General features: G+C 58.5%; 1 protein-coding gene across 1 annotated transcript in view; it reads left to right on the top strand.

Annotated features, from left to right (window-relative positions):
- The window catches only part of FBLN1 (fibulin 1), a 50,467-nt gene extending 33,616 nt beyond the window's left edge, over positions 1 to 16,851 (top strand). Inside the window, exons 10-16 of the mRNA XM_065888429.1 lie at positions 2,533 to 2,676; positions 3,520 to 3,648; positions 4,446 to 4,571; positions 6,982 to 7,101; positions 7,953 to 8,084; positions 9,806 to 9,929; positions 16,416 to 16,851. Coding sequence (XP_065744501.1) covers positions 2,533 to 2,676; positions 3,520 to 3,648; positions 4,446 to 4,571; positions 6,982 to 7,101; positions 7,953 to 8,084; positions 9,806 to 9,929; positions 16,416 to 16,770 — 1,130 coding nt within the window. The 3' untranslated portion in view covers positions 16,771 to 16,851. The remainder of the gene's footprint in view (positions 1 to 2,532; positions 2,677 to 3,519; positions 3,649 to 4,445; positions 4,572 to 6,981; positions 7,102 to 7,952; positions 8,085 to 9,805; positions 9,930 to 16,415) is intronic.
- The last annotated feature ends 577 nt before the right edge of the window (positions 16,852 to 17,428 follow it).

Genomic DNA, 17,428 nt, shown 5'->3' with positions numbered 1-17,428 from the left:
ATCTGGCCAGATCGCTGTGTGCTGTTGGCGTTTAGGTCCAGATCTGCCGGGCTGCCCTTGCCCTCTGCTCAGCAAAAGCTTCCGGGTCCTCCCTTTGGGGTCGGAGAGTCGTCTCCCTTGTTCTGCGCTGCAGGCGCCACTAGTCAGAACTCACCCTTCCTGGAGCTGCCCCGTCACCCCCCTGGAAAGGCTGGTACGCCACGAGCAAGGGGCCGAGAATTTCTTCTGTCTCACCCTCTTGCAGATAAATCTGTATTGATCTTTGATTTGAAATGGCAGTGTGGACTGAAAGTCCTTCCCCGCTTTTATTACCATCCCAGGATATCTAAAGACAGATAGAACATCAACCCCTTAGGACAGGGGCCTCGTCTGAAGCCAACCCCAGTCTTTGTTCCTAAAGCTCCCCTTTCAAGGGGAGGCGAGGCTTCTGAGCCGCGGGGGCCTCAGCTTGGCTGCATTGGCCCCTCGCCAGCCTCCTCCCAGCAGGGGGGCTGTCCTCGCTCCCAGAAGGAGGCCGGTGAGCCGGAGGCTGACAGCTCTCCCAGGGCTAGGAGGGAGGAGGGGCCTGCCTAGACTTGCAGCGCACTTGCAGGGGGCTCCGCGGAGGATGGCATCTGCCGGGGATGGAAACCCTGACTCATGGCAAAATCAGCCCAATTTCCACAAAGAAGGGACCGTTGCAAGTCTCGACTTAGCCTCGGTTCCCACCCGCCCCCCACCCCCAATTGCAGGGGTGCAGCTCTACAGGGGGAGGCTCCAGAGCAGGAGCCCGGGGGCCCAGGACTGGCCGCAGCCCAGCACCCACCCCCGAACTTGGGTCTTCAGAGGTCCTAGAGGCGCCCCTCGTCTCAGCACCCTGGGAGGGTGGGGCAGTCCAGCTTTCTGTGTGCCCACAATCAAGTTCACAGCCCAGTTCACGGTCAAGTGCCACAACCAAGTTCAGGAGTCTTTCTTTTTAAAAATTATCTTTTTTATTTCAAAAGTGATGTCCATCTTTATTTGCAAAAAAAGAAAGAAAAAGCCGAGTGCAGAAAGGGAAAGCTTCTACCCTGCTTGGCAGCGGGAAAAGTTCTAAACACTGCGTTCCTTCTTGACACAGGGCCAAGCTATTTCTGAGAAGGGCTAGAGAGTAAATATCAACCTCGTCGACCGAAGGGTCTCTGTCACGGCCACGTGGAAGCAGCCGTGGACACTGCATAAAGGGATGGGCCTGGCTGTGCTCCAGTAGAGCTGAACTTACAAAAACAGGCAGTGGGTGGGATTTGGCCGGCGGGTTGTGGTTCGCCCACGCCAGGTTTAGGGGCCCTCGTCCTGGCCGGGAGGCGGGAGACCCTGATTCTAGACCTGAGTGGGTCCCAGCCTTGGGCTCGGGGAGTTTCCTGTTTATGAAATGCAGATAATCCCGTCCTGCCTAACCTGCAGGGCAGTACTGGAGGTGAGACCGGCAGCACAAAGGCAGACACCAGGATGGGGAGGGAGTCGGGCTGCCCATTTGTCCGAGGAGGGTGGGCCTTGGCTGCGAGGGGAGAAGTACAGCCGGTCCTCTACCATCACCCCCTTCTCTTGGCCCCCCTAGATGTTTATAAGTGATTCTTGAAACCTTAGGTCCTTCTGGGAGAATACTCCTGGTAGGAAGTTCAACCTGTGCGGTTTGGCACTGAATCTGAGTGTGATCAGTGAACACATGTGTAACCCAGTTCTCCTTCTTGGTTTACTGGTTCACACCCGCCGGGCGTGTGTTCATCAAAGGGGAATGCACGCCCCACGGTCCCCCATCAGAGGCGTGTCCAGTGGGGGAGGGAGCCACCGTGCGGAGAGCTTAGAGCAGCCCTTCCCCGGGGGCGCGAGTGCACACAGGCCCCGTGGAGCCCGGAATGGGGGTGGGGATGTGGGAGAAGGTCGTGCCCAAGCTGTAAGAAAGGCACGTTCACCAGGCAGACAGGGGCGCTGGCTTCCCAGGGAGGAACTGTGAATAAAGGCACAGAGGCGGGATCTGAGTGGCCGCTGGAGGCTAGGGCTGGAGGCTAGGGCTGGAGCCTGGGCGGTAGGAGAGATGGACCCGAGTTAGGCTGGGGAGTGGGGCGCGGGGGCCAGCCAGTCACTGGAGGATCGCAGAGCACGAGTGCCGGCACCGAGGGGGCGGCCACCTCTGCCCCTCAGCCGCTGCTCCGCTCAGGGAAGACCCTCATTAACCGTGTGGAGTATGTGAACACAGGACGGCACCTGAATCGCTAAGTTCACCGTGTGGGACTCACAGGCGGGCAGCTTCGGATTCGGTGCAGTGGAAGATGGAAGTGTTGCGGGTTTAGGGGCAGGAGGATGGACCGGGTAGGGGTCGTTACGGTGTGGTATGCTGCTGACACCTGCGAGCCAGCTGGGAGGCTGCTGTGTGGTCCAGGGCGAGGGCATTGTCGTAACTGCATTCGTGGTTTTATAAAGAGGAGGGAAATGGGATTTCTTTGGAGATCCAGGGGTTGGGTTTCGGGAAGCCCTCCGGGTTTAACCCCGTTGTCTCCGTCTTTCCCCCTGTAGATATCAATGAGTGTTTGAGTATCAGTGCCCCATGCCCTGTGGGGCAGACATGCATCAACACGGAGGGCTCCTACACATGCCAGAAGAACGTGCCCAACTGTGGCCGTGGCTACCATCTCAATGAGGAGGGGACCCGCTGTGTTGGTTGGTATTAAAAAAAGAAAACCTGTTTGAAATGGACTTTTGGTCTGCTCCCAGCACAGCCCTCCCTTCCCTGGAAGGAGAGAGCAGATCCCCAAAGGAAGCTGTTTGCACCTGTCCGTCCATCCCATTGCTGATCTCCAAGCATAGGTCTTTACTGGCTATAGCCCGGACGGGTGCAGTAGAATGCCAACCCACCCACTGCCGCCAGCTTTGCCCCTTCAGTCTGTCCGGTTCATCCTGGGCTGAAAACTCTCTCGCGCCTCCCTGCTCACAGCCCCCGTCGGTGATGGCTCCCCATTGGCGGCAGACAGAGGACAGATGCCCTCTGCTTACAAGTCAGTCCTCCTGAGTTGGCCCCAACCTCACAAACTTTATGATCCAGGTGAAATAGGTCTTGCTGCTCCCGCAGCAAGCCCTGCCCTTTCCTCTCTGTGTGGTTTTTACTCTTACATGCTTCCCTCTTCACCTACATTCCTTTGGATTCGGGCAAGGGCATCGTGCACCCAGCCTGCCCAGATCCCTGCCACACCGAGGAGTCTCCTCCCTATAACGCCCAGGGCACTTCCTCAGCCTCTCCCCAGTCACTGGGCACTTCCTGCCTTAACTAGGGTCACTGCTGGCCCAGAGCAGCAGGAGGCCCCCGAGGGTAGAGGCTGCGTCTGCGTCAGCCATCTCGCCAGCATGGACTTGGCACGTAGTAGGTGCTCTATGAAATCGGGTTAAGAATTAAACGATGCCGCTTTGTCCATTACGTTTTAGTTGGCTCCTTCCTTTCTGATCATCTTAGGGCAAAAAGCCCCCGGCACGCTAAAGGTTCTTCACCGTGTCTTTCTCTTTTGCAAGATGTGGATGAGTGCTTGCCGCCCTCTGAGCCCTGTGGGCCGGGGCATCTCTGTGTGAACTCCCCTGGAAGTTTCCGCTGCGAGTGCAAGGCCGGCTACTACTTCGACGGCATCAGCAGAACGTGTGTGGGTACGTGGGTGTCCCTGCAGAGGGCCCGGCCAGATGACCTCAAGGAGAACCCAGCCTGGGGCACCCTGGAATGACCGTGGTCTGCTCCTCACCTCTGAAAATCCCAAGTGCAGACAGTCCCAAAGAAGGAACCCCGATCGGGAGACCCCTGTTCTGGTTCCGACTCTGCTGCTGCCAGTCATGTGGCTCCTGGGGAGGCCCTCCTGGGCGTGAGCCAGGGTCCTTACCTGTAGAACAGGTGCTCTGCTTGCCCCGGGACCTCTGAGTGTTTATGAGGCTCCAGCCAGCTCTACAAATGCCCCAGAGTCTTAGTGATTTCCCAGAGGTTCCTGCCGACCTGCAGGGCTGCAAGGCCCAGAGCTGTGTGCTCGCCCAGGGCAGTGAGAACCCAAGACGGCATGGTGGCCCGAACACCAGGGGCTAGGACAGATCCTGCTGGTGGACGCCAGCCATCCCCAAACCAGGGTGCTCAGGGGAGCCTGGCACCTGCCCCGCCCAGCCCCACGGCACCTTTGTTGGATCCTGGAGGGCACTCTCTCGGCTCTGGGGTGGAGGACTGGCGGGTGGCAACATCCCCAGGCGTGCCGTCGTGGAAGGAGCATGGGGCTCGCCCAGCGGGCAGACAGGCCGGGGCCGTCCCAGCTCCCCTTCTGACTTGCCGTGTGTTTGGGACAAGTCACTGGCCTTTCTCTTGGAGAGGAGGCCAGGGGAAGTGGGGGACAAAGGTCGTGAGCTGCCGCCACGGGCAGCACTGCCCAGGGAGGACGCTGCCTGAGCCACCTCCTGCTCTGTTTCAGACATCAACGAGTGCCGGCGCTACCCCGGGCGCCTGTGTGGCCACAAGTGCGAGAACACGCCTGGCTCCTACTACTGCAGCTGCACCATGGGCTTCCGGCTCTCCTCTGATGGCCGGTCCTGTGAAGGTGAGGGCAGGGCGGGGCAGGGTCAGGAGCTCTGTGACTGCATCCGCGCCCCTTCCCCCAGGCTGCCCACCTTCTGGGGAAACCACCACTCTCCCTGCAGCTCCGCGTGGGACCGACTCACATTTGTGCCCTAGAGCGTATCAAACAACGCATCAGCAGGGGAAGGACCTCTAAAAGCTTGCTTGTCGGAGATGACTGCCCTCCCCAGTTTCTCCTGGGCCCTGCAGGGGGTGATAACACCTGTGCACACGTAGGGATGGACAAGTTGGCTGCAGAAGCCGGGGGCGTCTGGCCCACTGCTTACTCACATGACCCTGGGGAGTGGCTGACGTCACCTGCCTAATTGTCCTCACAGGGGAAATGGGGTTGTTTATGCCAAAGAGAAACAAAAGCTGGACACTTGTTAAAAGTGGGAAGACATTTTATTTAGACTACTCAGTAGGGGAAAGAGACTTCGGCATAAATTGGTCTCAACTCCACCAAAAAAACAGGTGCGGGCTTTTTAAATGCTGGGGCCTGCTAAGGAATAGTTCTGAAGGATGTTAAGGGCACTGGTTGGTGGAATTAGGCCAGCTGTGTCTTCTCACTGGCTCTGACCCTCCTGCAGAGTCTGGGAGATGCGGTGGGGGTGGGGGAGGGACCTCCCCCTGATGACCGCATTTCAAAGGCCTGGTTCCCACCTTAAAGGGACCTGGGTTGCAGAAGATACATCTCAAAGGGACAGAAAGGATTTACGTCTGCAGGTTTTCTAAAGTAAATGCTTCTAAGGAAAAGGGAGGTCAGGGCCTGTATTCCGGTGTTGGCTGGAATACACAGGAAATTCTTTGGCAGCATCAGGCTTTCCCAGGCAGGCATTTCAAGGGTCATGGTCTTGGGCTTGATGCTAAAGTTTGGTCAGGTCTCTGGGTTGGGGGGCGGGTTGGACCGAGTCATTAGTGTCAAGAGTCTTGGGGTTGTCAGATAACACTGACCCCATCTGATGGGATGGACTGAAATGAGGGGAGGGCCTGGCACATAGTAGGTGCTCAGTGGATGTCACATCTTCTACGGGAATTAGGTGATGAGGTCAGCAGAAATTGAGAGCTTCTGACCCCCCTCGGCAATCCCTCACATTGCCCATCGAGCTCCCTTCTTTGCAGCACAGTGCCCAGGGGCAACCTGTAGGGCCACACTCAAGACACGGCAGGTCTTAAATTTCTGGATTGAGAAGGATGATCACAAAAGTCAGATATGCCAGGATGCACCCCAGTGTGTAATTCTCAACCTGGAGCACGGACAGTGTGATGGACTCCTGGGTCTGAGGCTTCTCCTGAGATTCTGGGATTTGTCCCCAAAAACCAGAGCCAACACACACATGTAATGGCAAGGGGCAAGATTCATGCGTGGTGGTCCCTCGGGCCTGGGTTCACATCCCAGCTCTGTCACATTTACGGCCTTGAAGGAGTAACTCAGCATTTCTGGGCCTCCATGTACTCATCCGTAAAATGGGGGGAGTAGGACCCACCTTGTAGGGGGTCGTGAGGGTGAATCAAGATGCAGCCTGTCAAGGGTTTGTCACGGTGCCCAGTGTGAGATGACACACCTGTGATCTGGAGACTGCTGGGATCACTGTTATTCTCACTCGTGGCTAGTGCTGTCCCTGGTCACTCCTCAACGGCTGAATAGTGGGTATTCATATCTATGTTAGTGGACGATATTGTGGACACAAGGCCAGGGCCTGGCCAGCCTTGCAGTATGAGTCCACTAAGCACTTATCGAGCGCCCACCGCCCCAGACGTGTAGCAATAACATGGTTCCTGCCTTCAGGGAGGGTCTCTAGGACGTAAGAAACCACACTGAGCAGAGGTGAGCGAGTGAACAGGTGGCAGCCAGGCCAGGCGTGCGGGGCTGCAGGGGTGAGACTTGGGGTGAGAGGCTAACGGACATTCTCAGCTGCTCACCCCTCCTGCCCTGCTGAGAATTAGCAGTAAACAAAAATGACGAGGGACTTCCAAGTCAGAGGTTGGCAAACTTTTTTTCTAAAAGCCACGTAGTAAATATTTCAGGCTTTGCCAGCTACATCTCTTCTGCGACTATTCAACTCTGCCCTTGTTACGCACAAGCAGCCATGGACCATAGTAAATGAACAAGCGGGGCCACGTACTGATAAAACTTTATTTGCAAACACAGGTGGTGGGCCAGAAGCAAGAGCCCAGAGTCGGTCTGGCTTGAAGCAGGCGGTGGGTGTGGGGAGATGCCAGGTCCTCCGGCCGTGAGGGGCCGGAGTGGGGCCTCTCTCCCTTGGGGCAACTCCAGGCAGGTCTCTGGCCCTACACGTGGTAACCTCTGCCTCTGTGTGTGTGTGTGTTAACTTGAGGGGGGTCACAGCCCCGCCAGCACTGAGCGGTGACCCCGGGACCCTCTCTTTCAGACGTGAATGAGTGTAGCAGTAGCCCCTGCAGCCAGGAGTGCGCCAACGTCTACGGTTCCTACCAGTGCTACTGCCGGCGAGGCTACCAGCTCAGTGACGTGGACGGGGTCACCTGCGAAGGTGAGGGCTCCCCGCTCGGCTGGGGGCGAAAGCACCCCCTCCCCTGGTCCCCATCCCCCAGCTCCTGGCTGCTGGGTGGTTTGTTTATTTACTTACTCGGAGGCACGTTGCCCGTCGTTGAGAGTGAAGTGTGTAAAGGGGCAAAGCCACCCACAGATTTTTCTTTAGTAAAATGACACGTGACAGTGGGGATCGCCATGTGTGCTGGGACCTCGAGCAGGGCAGTGGTGGGTGAGGAGGGCCCTCAGGGGCCGCCCACGTCTCTGACTCGCAGCTCTGCCTCTGGCCTTTTAAAAGCCCCTCCCTGGGCCTGGACCATCCTCTCTGTAACATGGAGGTTAAACCCACGCACACCAGGCTGTCAAAGGATGAATCCAAATGGTGACTCAAAAGCACTTCATATGTGCCTGGCACGATGTAGGTGCTCAAAGGATGACTCTTGTTAAGATTATTACTGTTTCTATATAAGGTGTGTCCGTTATTAGCACATTTATAATAATCAGCATTAGGACGTAGCCAGCCAGGGCACCTCTATGTGTGTCATTCTGAAGCCCTGGGCACTGCCTCCTGCCTCCGTTTCCCCAGTCTCCCTCCTCCCCTTCCACGTGCACACTTCACACCATGAACTTGCTGTGTGGCCCTAGGCTAGGCTCTTACCCTCTCTGGGCTTCAGTTTCCCCTTCTGGCGTGATGGTCTCTGAGGCCGCCCCAGCCACAGCACTTTGAGGCCCCCCGCGCCGTGTCCGGCTTGTACTGTGTGGCTGCCCTCCAGGCCGCAGCTCAGCCCACCACGGGGGGCGTAGCCCAACCAGGGTCCACACAGATGCTGAGGGTGGGCTTTGCCGTCACAGACATCGACGAGTGTGCCCTGCCCACTGGGGGCCACATCTGCTCCTACCGCTGCCTCAACATCCCCGGAAGCTTCCAGTGCAGCTGCCCCTCGACCGGATACAGGCTGGCTCCCAACGGCCGCAACTGCCAAGGTGAGCGGGGTGGGACTCCCAGGGCATCTCAGGCCGGCTCGGGACCCTGCATCCTGGGCGTGTCCTGGGCTCCCCGGGCACCCTGGTCTCCCATACCCGGGCACACTTGTCCGCCGGGGGTTCTGAGCCTTCCACCCTGCCCTGGGCCAGCCCCAAGAGGGCCCGAAGCGGGGCTGACAGCCTTTGGGAAGATGCCCACCGTGGAGGAAACAGGACGTCAGTGCCCGGAAGACCCCATAGCATAGCACTGCTGTTTAGTCTTTCGTTCAGTCACTCGACAAACCCAGGCCCCGCTGGGTGTTAAGGGCAAAGCAGTGAGCAGACGGTGCAGTCCTCTGTCCCAGGGTGATGATCCCCACTTGGCGAGGGGATGGGCCTGGTCAGGGTGTGTGACAACCCAGAGGTCTCTGTATTTAGGGACACTATGGCTGGAGGATGCCGCGGGGTCCCGGGGGTCGGCTAAACGAGGGGCGAGCGACATCCATCCTGTTGTACTAGGCTCCCATTTCTAAGGACACTCCAGGGGTCATCAGCGTCCTATAACCGTCCATTTGGTTACTGGGGGGGCGGTGCTAAGTAGATATTTGTGAAGGGGCGACCCTGGAACGGGCGCGTGGGCCTCACCTCCGGGAATGGCCGCAGAAGCTGAGTCAGAAGTTGGCTCTGTTCAGCCCCTCCTGATGAGTCCCCACGTGGGGCTGGTGGCCCAGAGGCTCTGGAGGGCCCGGGTCCTGCAGATGTCCTTTCTGGTCATGAAGAAGGTTTGAAGACTTTGATCAAAGGCGGGCAGGAGCTGTGGCGTTTCCTGGGAGGGACCCGCTCAGCTCATCCAGAGCTCCGGATGGAAGTTGCTCTGTTTTCACATTTCTGACGAAGCAGATGACCTGGCCAGGCGCCCTCACCGCAGCCTGGGGTCCTGCCAGACACAGTGAAAACACATTCCTGAGCCTCGGCCTTTGAGATTGGGGAGTGCTGTTTTTGCCACCAATGGTCAGGATTTGGCATCTCTTAACAGATGCCTCTGGCACAGTGACATCCCCTGGGCCCACCATTTGGCTGCTCCAGAAAGTTGAGGGAAGGCGACGGCTCCCCATGTCCAGGGTGACCTCATGACATGCCCCAGGCCGGGTTCCGGTCTAGCCTAGATAGTCACTGACTTTGGACACTGGGCCCAACATAGAATCCCTTTAAGCCTCAGTTTCCTCGTCTGTAATATGGGGCTAGTGGCTTCTGCTCATTCCCTCCTAGGATGTTACAAGTGGCACGTGAGGTAAGGCTGATGCAACTCGGGAGCCTCAGAGAGGCACTGGCTGCCTGGGTTCAAAGCTCGACTCTGCCACTTACAGAATGTGTGACCTTAGGCCAGTCACTTAACCCCTATGACTCTTCCCTAAAATGGGGATAATAACAGTACTTGCCTCATTTAATTATAATGTGAAGCAGGTGTTTCCTGCAGAACACTTCAAGGGCTATCATACAGTGTTTGCCGTTATCATTATTATGCTTACTCCTGGGATTGTGAATAATAGGTATATTAAATATAATCTCCTATAAGTAAAAACGCTGGCACAGGGCTCTGCTCCAGAGAGCAGCCAGTGGAGGGCAAGGATGGCCTGATCCCCCCTGACCCTGGTTGATGGGAGGCCTGGGCACCCCTGTCTGTGGATGGGGATGGCTGGGGGGCCTTGGCCTTCACCGTGCTGCCTTGGGATCTCCTGCAGACATTGATGAGTGTGTGACCGGCATCCACAACTGCTCCATCAACGAGACCTGCTTCAACATCCAGGGCGGCTTCCGCTGCCTGGCCTTCGAGTGTCCCGAGAACTACCGCCGCTCCGCAGACACGTAAGTCCCTCGGTCCCCGCGATCGTCTGTCTGTGTTGGCCTTCCTGGGGGCCCGGCTCCCGGCCTGGGCGGGTGGTTAATGAGCCGTGCCCTCCCACGCGGGTCTTGGGAAACTCAAGGATCCCTGGTTCTCAGGCGCCTAAATGCCAATGAGACTGGTTGCAGGAAGTGAAGGTGGTGACCTCATATGGGCTCAAGGTGGGCAGGCCTGCTCCCAGACCCACCTGTGCATGGAGCCAGGCAGAAACCCCGGCCGTCTCTCTCCCCGGGGTGAAGCCTTGGGCAAGGGACAGCTCTCTGGGCCTCAGTTTCCTCATCTGTGACATGCAGATGGCAGAACCTGCTCTGACTCGGATAAAGGTAACAATGACTCTGTGTGAGCCGACGTGACTTGTTAGGGTGTCATTGTTAGATGACCTCACCTGAAAGATTCTCTTCAACCCAGTGACGGCGTGGGAACAGCACGAAATGTTCTGTGTCCTCAGCTTGAAGCTGTGTGTCCATATGTCACTGCAAGCTCACTCAGTCTCAGGCCACCGGGATATATCCTGCTGGGGTGTCCAGGAGCCCTGTTCCTCAGGGAGCAGTGAGGACCCTCTGGTCTCGCCCCACACGACCCCATCCCTTATTTTATCAGATGGGCCTCCTTTCGTGCCCCCGGCGGTTGTTTCAGGAAAAGCTCCACGGTGGGAGCCAATCTCAGGGGCGTGGATGCGTGACCCCTTCCCTCCAGCCCCGGGAAGTGCTCAAAGTCAGCACACAGCCAGGCTGCCTGGGAGACTCGGCCTCTTGGCCTTGGCCCTGGTCAGTGCCATCTTGGGCGGGGTCCCAGGCCCCAGCGTCCACTTGTTGTTCTCGTCCCGCCTCCTGCTGGCCGAATGCCAGAGCAGGAGATGCTCAGACGGCCCCAGTGTTCTTCCCAGCATCCGCGGTGTTCATCCCCCAGCCTTGCGGCTCCTGCCCCCGCCCCCGCAGGTCCTCTCAGTTTCCCCAGCAGGCGTGCTTGCCAGGTAGGGAGAAGCCACTCCAGAACTGGGTTTGCCAGCATTCCAAAGAGCCTGTGGGTTATGCAACAGCTAAGGGGGCAGTCTTGGTGCTCCCCTGAGCCGTGAAGAAAGATCCGTGTCCTTACTTTGAGGCTGCGCTGCTCCCAGGACCCTTGTCTGGGTCTGGGTCTGGGTCTGGGTCTGGGGATTCTGGAAGACCGGCTGACTGCTCTCCATGTATAACTCACACACAATCACGAAAGCAAAAGGGGAGGAGGCTGCCCTGTGCAGGGACTTCACGCCTCCTAAGCGGGGGGTGGGCAGGCCGGCAGGCTAGCGTCGTGTCCTGAGGTTGTGGCTGAAGTTGCCCCCTGCGCCCCACCGCGTTGATGCTCGTTGTGGAATCCTTGGCCGACCCGCAGTGCCGGCGAAAGTCATTTACTTGTTTGGGGAATGTTCGCCGTGAGCCTACTGTGTGCAGGCACCTGGGCAGACAGTGGGCCCACAGAGGCCCCCATCCCCTGCTCTGAGCCCCGGAGGAGCACATGCAGAATGGCAGTGGGCAGGATGCAGGGGTACTGAGACCAAGGAGGGCCCCCCGGCTCCGGCGGGGAGCACGGGAGCCAGGGGAGCCTGGAGTCCTGGCCGTGAATATGGGCTATTCAGCGAGGAACCCCACGTTCTGCTGACCGAGGGATTGATGCTCCAGGGCCTGGTCTGTGTCCATCCCGTGGGTTCCTCAGCCTGACCCCCAGGGGATGATAAAGAGGGGGCTCCGTCATTCTCTGTATTAGAAGGGCAGGAAGTGAGCCCCTGCCCACAGTCAAGGTGAGAGGGGAAGGGTGAGCCTCCAAGCAGCCCCTCCGGGGAAGACTGTGGCCCCATTGACCCACATGCCGCTCACCAGCGCCACCTAGCGGCCGGAGCAGAGGCTGGGAGGCGAGTGGAGCTGGGAAGGGGTGCGGTCCCCGCCCTGAGGGTCCTGACTGAGCCCCTGTGGCTGTTCTCGGGTCTCATGGAGGTGCTGTCTGGCATTGAGATGAACGATTTGGCTTTGGTGTCCGGCTCGCTTAGGTTTGCCTCCTAAGCTCAGTCCGTTCCAGGCCCCTTGACCTTGACCATGACCAGGTCCCGTGAGCTTCTCGCCCTCCTGCGTTCCTGTAGGGTGACCTGCGATTGTGGGGCTGAGCCACCTCCGTACCGCTTGCTCTGAGTTCAGCCCTGGGGGGTATGGATAGGCGCCCCAAGGCGTGTTTTACTGCCGGTGTTTATGGATGGAGGGAAGGTGGGCCCTGGTGTCCCGGTTGGGGCATGGCCTGGGAGGCCGCCCGGAGGAAGAAGGAACCAGGGCTGGGTCCCATCCTGGCATCCGGGCCTGGCTCTCCGGTTCCTCGGTGCCGTGACCTTGGGTCTTGGTCACCCAAGGGCCCTTTTTGCCTCTGTAACACAGCGCTGACAATACCTGCTTGTCAGTGCCTGGAGGATTGGCAGTAATGCCCCACGTGCCCAGCCCATGGCCAGCATTGGTACCCAGACAACAGTGGTGGTGAGAAGGATGGCAGCTGGCCACCCTGTTCTCTCGTCCTCAGAGTCCAGAGGTTCCTCAGAGCAGCTCTGCAGCCCTTGCTCTGCTGCTGGCTGTGTGCCTGTGGGCTGACTGTGTGACTGGAAGGTCTAGGGTCGTTCAGCCCTTAGATGGGAAGACGAGACATGGGTTCCTGAAGGGCTGTGTGGTCCTGGGGCCATGCCTGCTGCACATGGGAATCTGTCTAGTTACAGTTTCTCCTTTGTTAACCCTGTTGAGGTATCACGGACCAGCCAGGAGCCCAGCGTCAGGCACAGGAAGTGAGGGCCGGGCCTGGAATCCCAGGTTGAGGGGCCATAGGGGGTCTCATCCTCGTTGCCTCGTCCCAGTTGGGGGGGTTACTCTGGGACCACAGGAGCACCGCTAGCTTAGGGTGAGCACGGTGACAGGTCACTGACACGTCACGTAGGCCGACGTGGGCAGGACGCAGGCCGGAGCTCTAGGTGCGGAGGGGCCGCCCCTCTCAGCACTGGAGACCCCTCAGACTGGAGTTTTCTACTTTACAGCCCTTTTCCTTCTCCACAAAAATCCTCTTAAAGAATTTACTATCTGACCTTCAGAAAGCAATTTGTAAAATTTTAAAAGGCTGCATTAGGAAGGACCCAGTAACTGGCACTTCTGTGGTTAACATTAAGGGAGCCTTTACAGGCAAGATTTGAGTCTCTCTCTCTCTCTCTCTCTCTCTCTGTGTCTATTTGTCTTTCTGTCTCTGGGCCTCAGCCTTCCCTCTCTCCACACAGCCTCCTTCTGGCCAGTGGTAACTGGAACATGACCCAGCAGGCTGGGCCGCAAACCACAGGGCTGGGCCTCACGGACTGACCAGGCTGTTAAGATCCCGAGCACACAATTCCGTCCTCCCCACAGGAGGAATGTTCAGTGTCGCAGAGCCTAGGGTGGGACCGAAAACATCCTCTTTACCCCCTCGGCGGGGCAGCCCCCTGAGACCCGGGGTCTCGGAAGCCAGAGCGAGGCTGGGCAGCCTTGGCTGGCATAGCTGTTCGGCCCCAGGCGGTAATGCGGGTGGACAGAGCGGGTGAAGCCCTGCCCCGGCCGGTTCCTGGGGCTTGTGTCCAGAATGACAGGAGCCTGAAAGTCAGGGAACCGCCAGCAGGGACGGCTGCGGGCATCAGACGGCCCGGGGGGCGACCAGAATGGCCACGCCTCCCGAGAGAAGGGCCTGGCCTTGAGGACCTCTTTGGCGTGTGGTGGCCTTCAATGATTGCATTTTCATGGAACTTGGGGTGTCCCGATCAAATTCGTTGAACTGAAAAAGCGGGGCACGTTGTTCTCTCATGCGGGTCGAGATGGAAACCAAGGTGCGTGGTCCCGGGGGTCCGGGCCTCCTCTGCTCTGTAATAGATGCAGGGGCGACGGCCACTCCTCTGTCTAGACATTCCGGCTGACAAAGACTCCGCGGCCGTCCCCAGGCTGACAGGCAGTTTGCCAGAGGCAGTTATGATTTCTGAGCTGTTTCAACAAATATGGGGGAGAGCAGGATAGGATAATTGATGTTGGAACTGACCAGGAAAATCAGGCCCGTATTTACTCGTGTGCAGGTAGAAAGCACGTAGGTGTCGAGCTGGTCCTGGAGATGAAGCCAGAGAGCCACAAGCCCCACCCTTGGGAAGCAAGCCATCTGAAAGGAGCCAGGCCCAGAAGGGCCCAGAGTGAGGAAGGACTGGCTCTGCTTGGTGACCCTGTGGGGTTGGGGGTGGCTGGAGACCATCGAGGAGGAAGGAGTATCCAGCTCTCTGGTGTGTGATACCAGACCTTCATGCACACCTCATGTTCCCTGCCTTCCGCCCATGCCGGGTTAATCCTCTGGCGAATCAAAATCCTGGCCTTGGATACGGGAAACGTGGGAAAACTTTAATGCACATGCAGGAGACCCTGGCGCCACCTGCTGGCCAGATCCACCAGGCCCTTCCTGAAGCAGCTGGGCTGTGTGTGTGTGTGTGTGTGTGTGTGTGTGTGTGTGTGTGTGTCCTCACTGTCAGTAGGATAAGGAGAACCGGGTGGGACAGTGAGGTGAGCTTGGGGAAGGAGAAACCCCGATGAACCCAGCACGAGGCCAGGCCCCGTCCCTCGGTTTCTCCACAGTCACCTGGGGCACTCCCAGCTGGCCTGGACCTGGGTGTCTCTGGGGGAGGGGGCTGCCCCTCAGCAGCGCCCACGCCCGCCTTCTTTCCTCCCTCTCCCCCAGCCTCTGAGCCCCCTCCCGTGCAGGACCCTCCTCTTCAGTGTTCCTGATCTCCACACCCCTTTACTAGCGTGGAGCTCATTCCCAGGGCTGCCCTTTCTAAGAGCTCAGAATGGTAAATGGCCGACTAAAAGAAAGGATTTTACATCCTGGGCATAGGATGTAAAAAGAGACAGCGCTCACAATAAATGCCAAGTGTAAATAAGTCCTAGTCACCTGACAAGAGGCATGGAAACTAAAAAAGTTGAAATGGAGGCATGATGGAAGACTAGGACAGTAGATGCTTGTGGTTGGAGAATCCAGACAGTCAAGATGGCAGAACTTCCTGGGACACGTGCTCTGTCAAGTCCCGCAGGGCTCCGCACCTTGGCTCTGCTCCTGAGGCAGTTGCCTTCGGAGTGTAATGGGCCTGGAGTTCAGGAGGCAGAAAATAGGCCCTGTTCTTATCATCTCACAGGACGTTAGAACCTGTCCCCGTCCTGTCACAGGACGTTAGAACCTGTCCCCGTCCTGTCACAGGATGTTAGAACCTGTCTCCGTCCTTGTACAGGACGTTAGAACCTGTCCCCGTCCTGTCACAGGACGTTAGAACCTGTCCCCGTCCTGTCACAGGACGTTAGAACCTGTCTCCGTCCTTGTACAGGACGTTAGAACCTGTCCCCGTCCTGTCACAGGACGTTAGAACCTGTCCCCGTCCTGTCACAGGACGTTAGAACCTGTCTCCGTCCTTGTACAGGACGTTAGGACCTGTCCTCGTCCTGTCACAGGACGTTAGAACCTGTCTCCGTCCTTGTACAGGACGTTAGGACCTGTCCCCGTCCTGTCACAGGACGTTAGAACCTGTCCCCATCCTGTCACAGGACGTTAGAACCTGTCCCCATGCTGTCACAGGACGTTAGAACCTGTCCCCGTCCTGTCACAGGACGTTAGGACCTGTCCTCGTCCTGTCACAGGACGTTAGAACCTGTCCCCATCCTGTCACTGGAAGTTAGAACATCTCTCCATCTCCGTCTCAAGCCCTGGTTGGCCCTGTGGACACAGACAGGGAACTGGGCCTAGAGCACAGGGCTTAGTGAGGGAAGACGGGGAACAGACCTCACTGCCTGAGTAGCTTCCCCACACACTCTGTGACCTCAGGAAGGCCACTGACTCTTTCAGCCTCAGTTTCCTCATCTGAAAAATGGCCCTCAGCCCCCCATCCCCAAGGGGTGTGATCACACTAGCGGAGGCGTGATGACGGGTAGCCGTGCGCTCCGTAAGCGGCAGCAGCCATGCTTGCCGGCGTGCAGACACTCACTTCGGGGGTCGTCTCCGAGACCCGCTCGGGAGCCCTGTGTCGCCCTGACCACTGTCTGGGTGAGGAGCCAGGAGCCTGGACGACACTCAGAGGGCAGGGTGTGCCTGGTGAGGACAGCCCGGGGTGGGGCTCTGCCAGTGAGAAGGGGACACACCTCGCTCCAGGCACGACCCTTGACCCCAGCCACCCAGCGCCCCCTGAGGGTGTTGGAAGAGGCTAGTGCCTGAGCCCGCGGCCCGGAGGTCCCCGGCACCTCCCACAGGTGAGTGAGGGGTGCTCTTCCCGTTGGCTGATTGGCCAGAGGGGCGGCGGGAGGCCCCGCCCAGCGAGCCCCCGCTTCCCCGCCCCCATGCTCTGTTGTTTCTCCGCTTGCTGAATGGGCCCTAACCCTCTTTCTCTCTGTCCACTTTTCTTGCAGCCGCTGCGAGCGCTTGCCTTGCCATGAGAATCAGGAGTGCCCCAAGCTGCCTCTGAGAATAACCTACTACCACCTCTCTTTCCCCACCAACATCCAAGTGCCCGCCGTGGTTTTCCGCATGGGCCCCTCCAGTGCCGTCCCCGGGGACAGCATGCAGCTGGCCATCACCGGCGGCAACGAGGAGGGCTTTTTCACCACCCAGAAGGTGAGCCACCACAGTGGGGTGGTGGCCCTCACCAAGCCCGTCCCCGAGCCCAGGGACTTGCTCCTGACCGTCAGGATGGAGCTCTCTCGCCACGGCACCGTCAGCTCCTTTGTGGCCAAGCTTTACATCTTTGTGTCCGCAGAGCTCTGAGCACGCGCTTTGGGCCGTGGGGGGCCCCCTCTTGTTGCTTTCCTCACCCTCCCCTCCGGGATCCGAATAAAGGTTCAGCGGACGATCCCACACAGCATGGCTGGCGTGCCTTGGTTTTATTTGGCGTGGTCGGGTGTCTCTGTGCTTGTCCCTGGTGGGGAGGGGGCAGCCGAGTAATGCCTGGCGCCGCCAAGGGTGACCACGGAGTGTTTTCCGTGAGGGGTGTGCGCCCAGGAGCCTCCGTTGGTGGGACTCACAGCCCACGCCGCCAGGGAGCCCAGGCCCGGAGAGAACGAGGCTCGGGTGTTTCATTTGACGTGATTCTCTCTCCTCCGCCTGTGTTTAGCCCAGAGGATGAGGTGACCAAGGCCCCCAGGGTTGATTGACCTCCGTCCCCTCTCACTTCACAGATGTGGAAACTGAGGCCCAGAGAAGGGGAGGGACTTGGCCAAGGTGACGTGGGCCATTTGTGGTAGAGCCAGGTCTACTGGCCCCAGCTTCGTTTCCTTACTGTGTCACCAGGAGCTGAGCCTTTAACCGAGGCAAAAAAGCTCTATCGTGAGACTCAAACCTCCCTTTCTGTTTGTCTTGATGGGAGCCCCGAACTTGTGGAAAAACACTGAACGCAATTGCAGCATCTTGGATGCAGCCCTTACCT

This window comes from Phocoena phocoena, chromosome 11, assembly GCF_963924675.1.
Source record: "Phocoena phocoena chromosome 11, mPhoPho1.1, whole genome shotgun sequence".
Lineage (NCBI taxonomy): Eukaryota > Metazoa > Chordata > Mammalia > Artiodactyla > Phocoenidae > Phocoena > Phocoena phocoena.
Note: the sequence above shows the minus strand (reverse complement) of the source record. Positions and strands in the feature narration are given on the sequence as shown.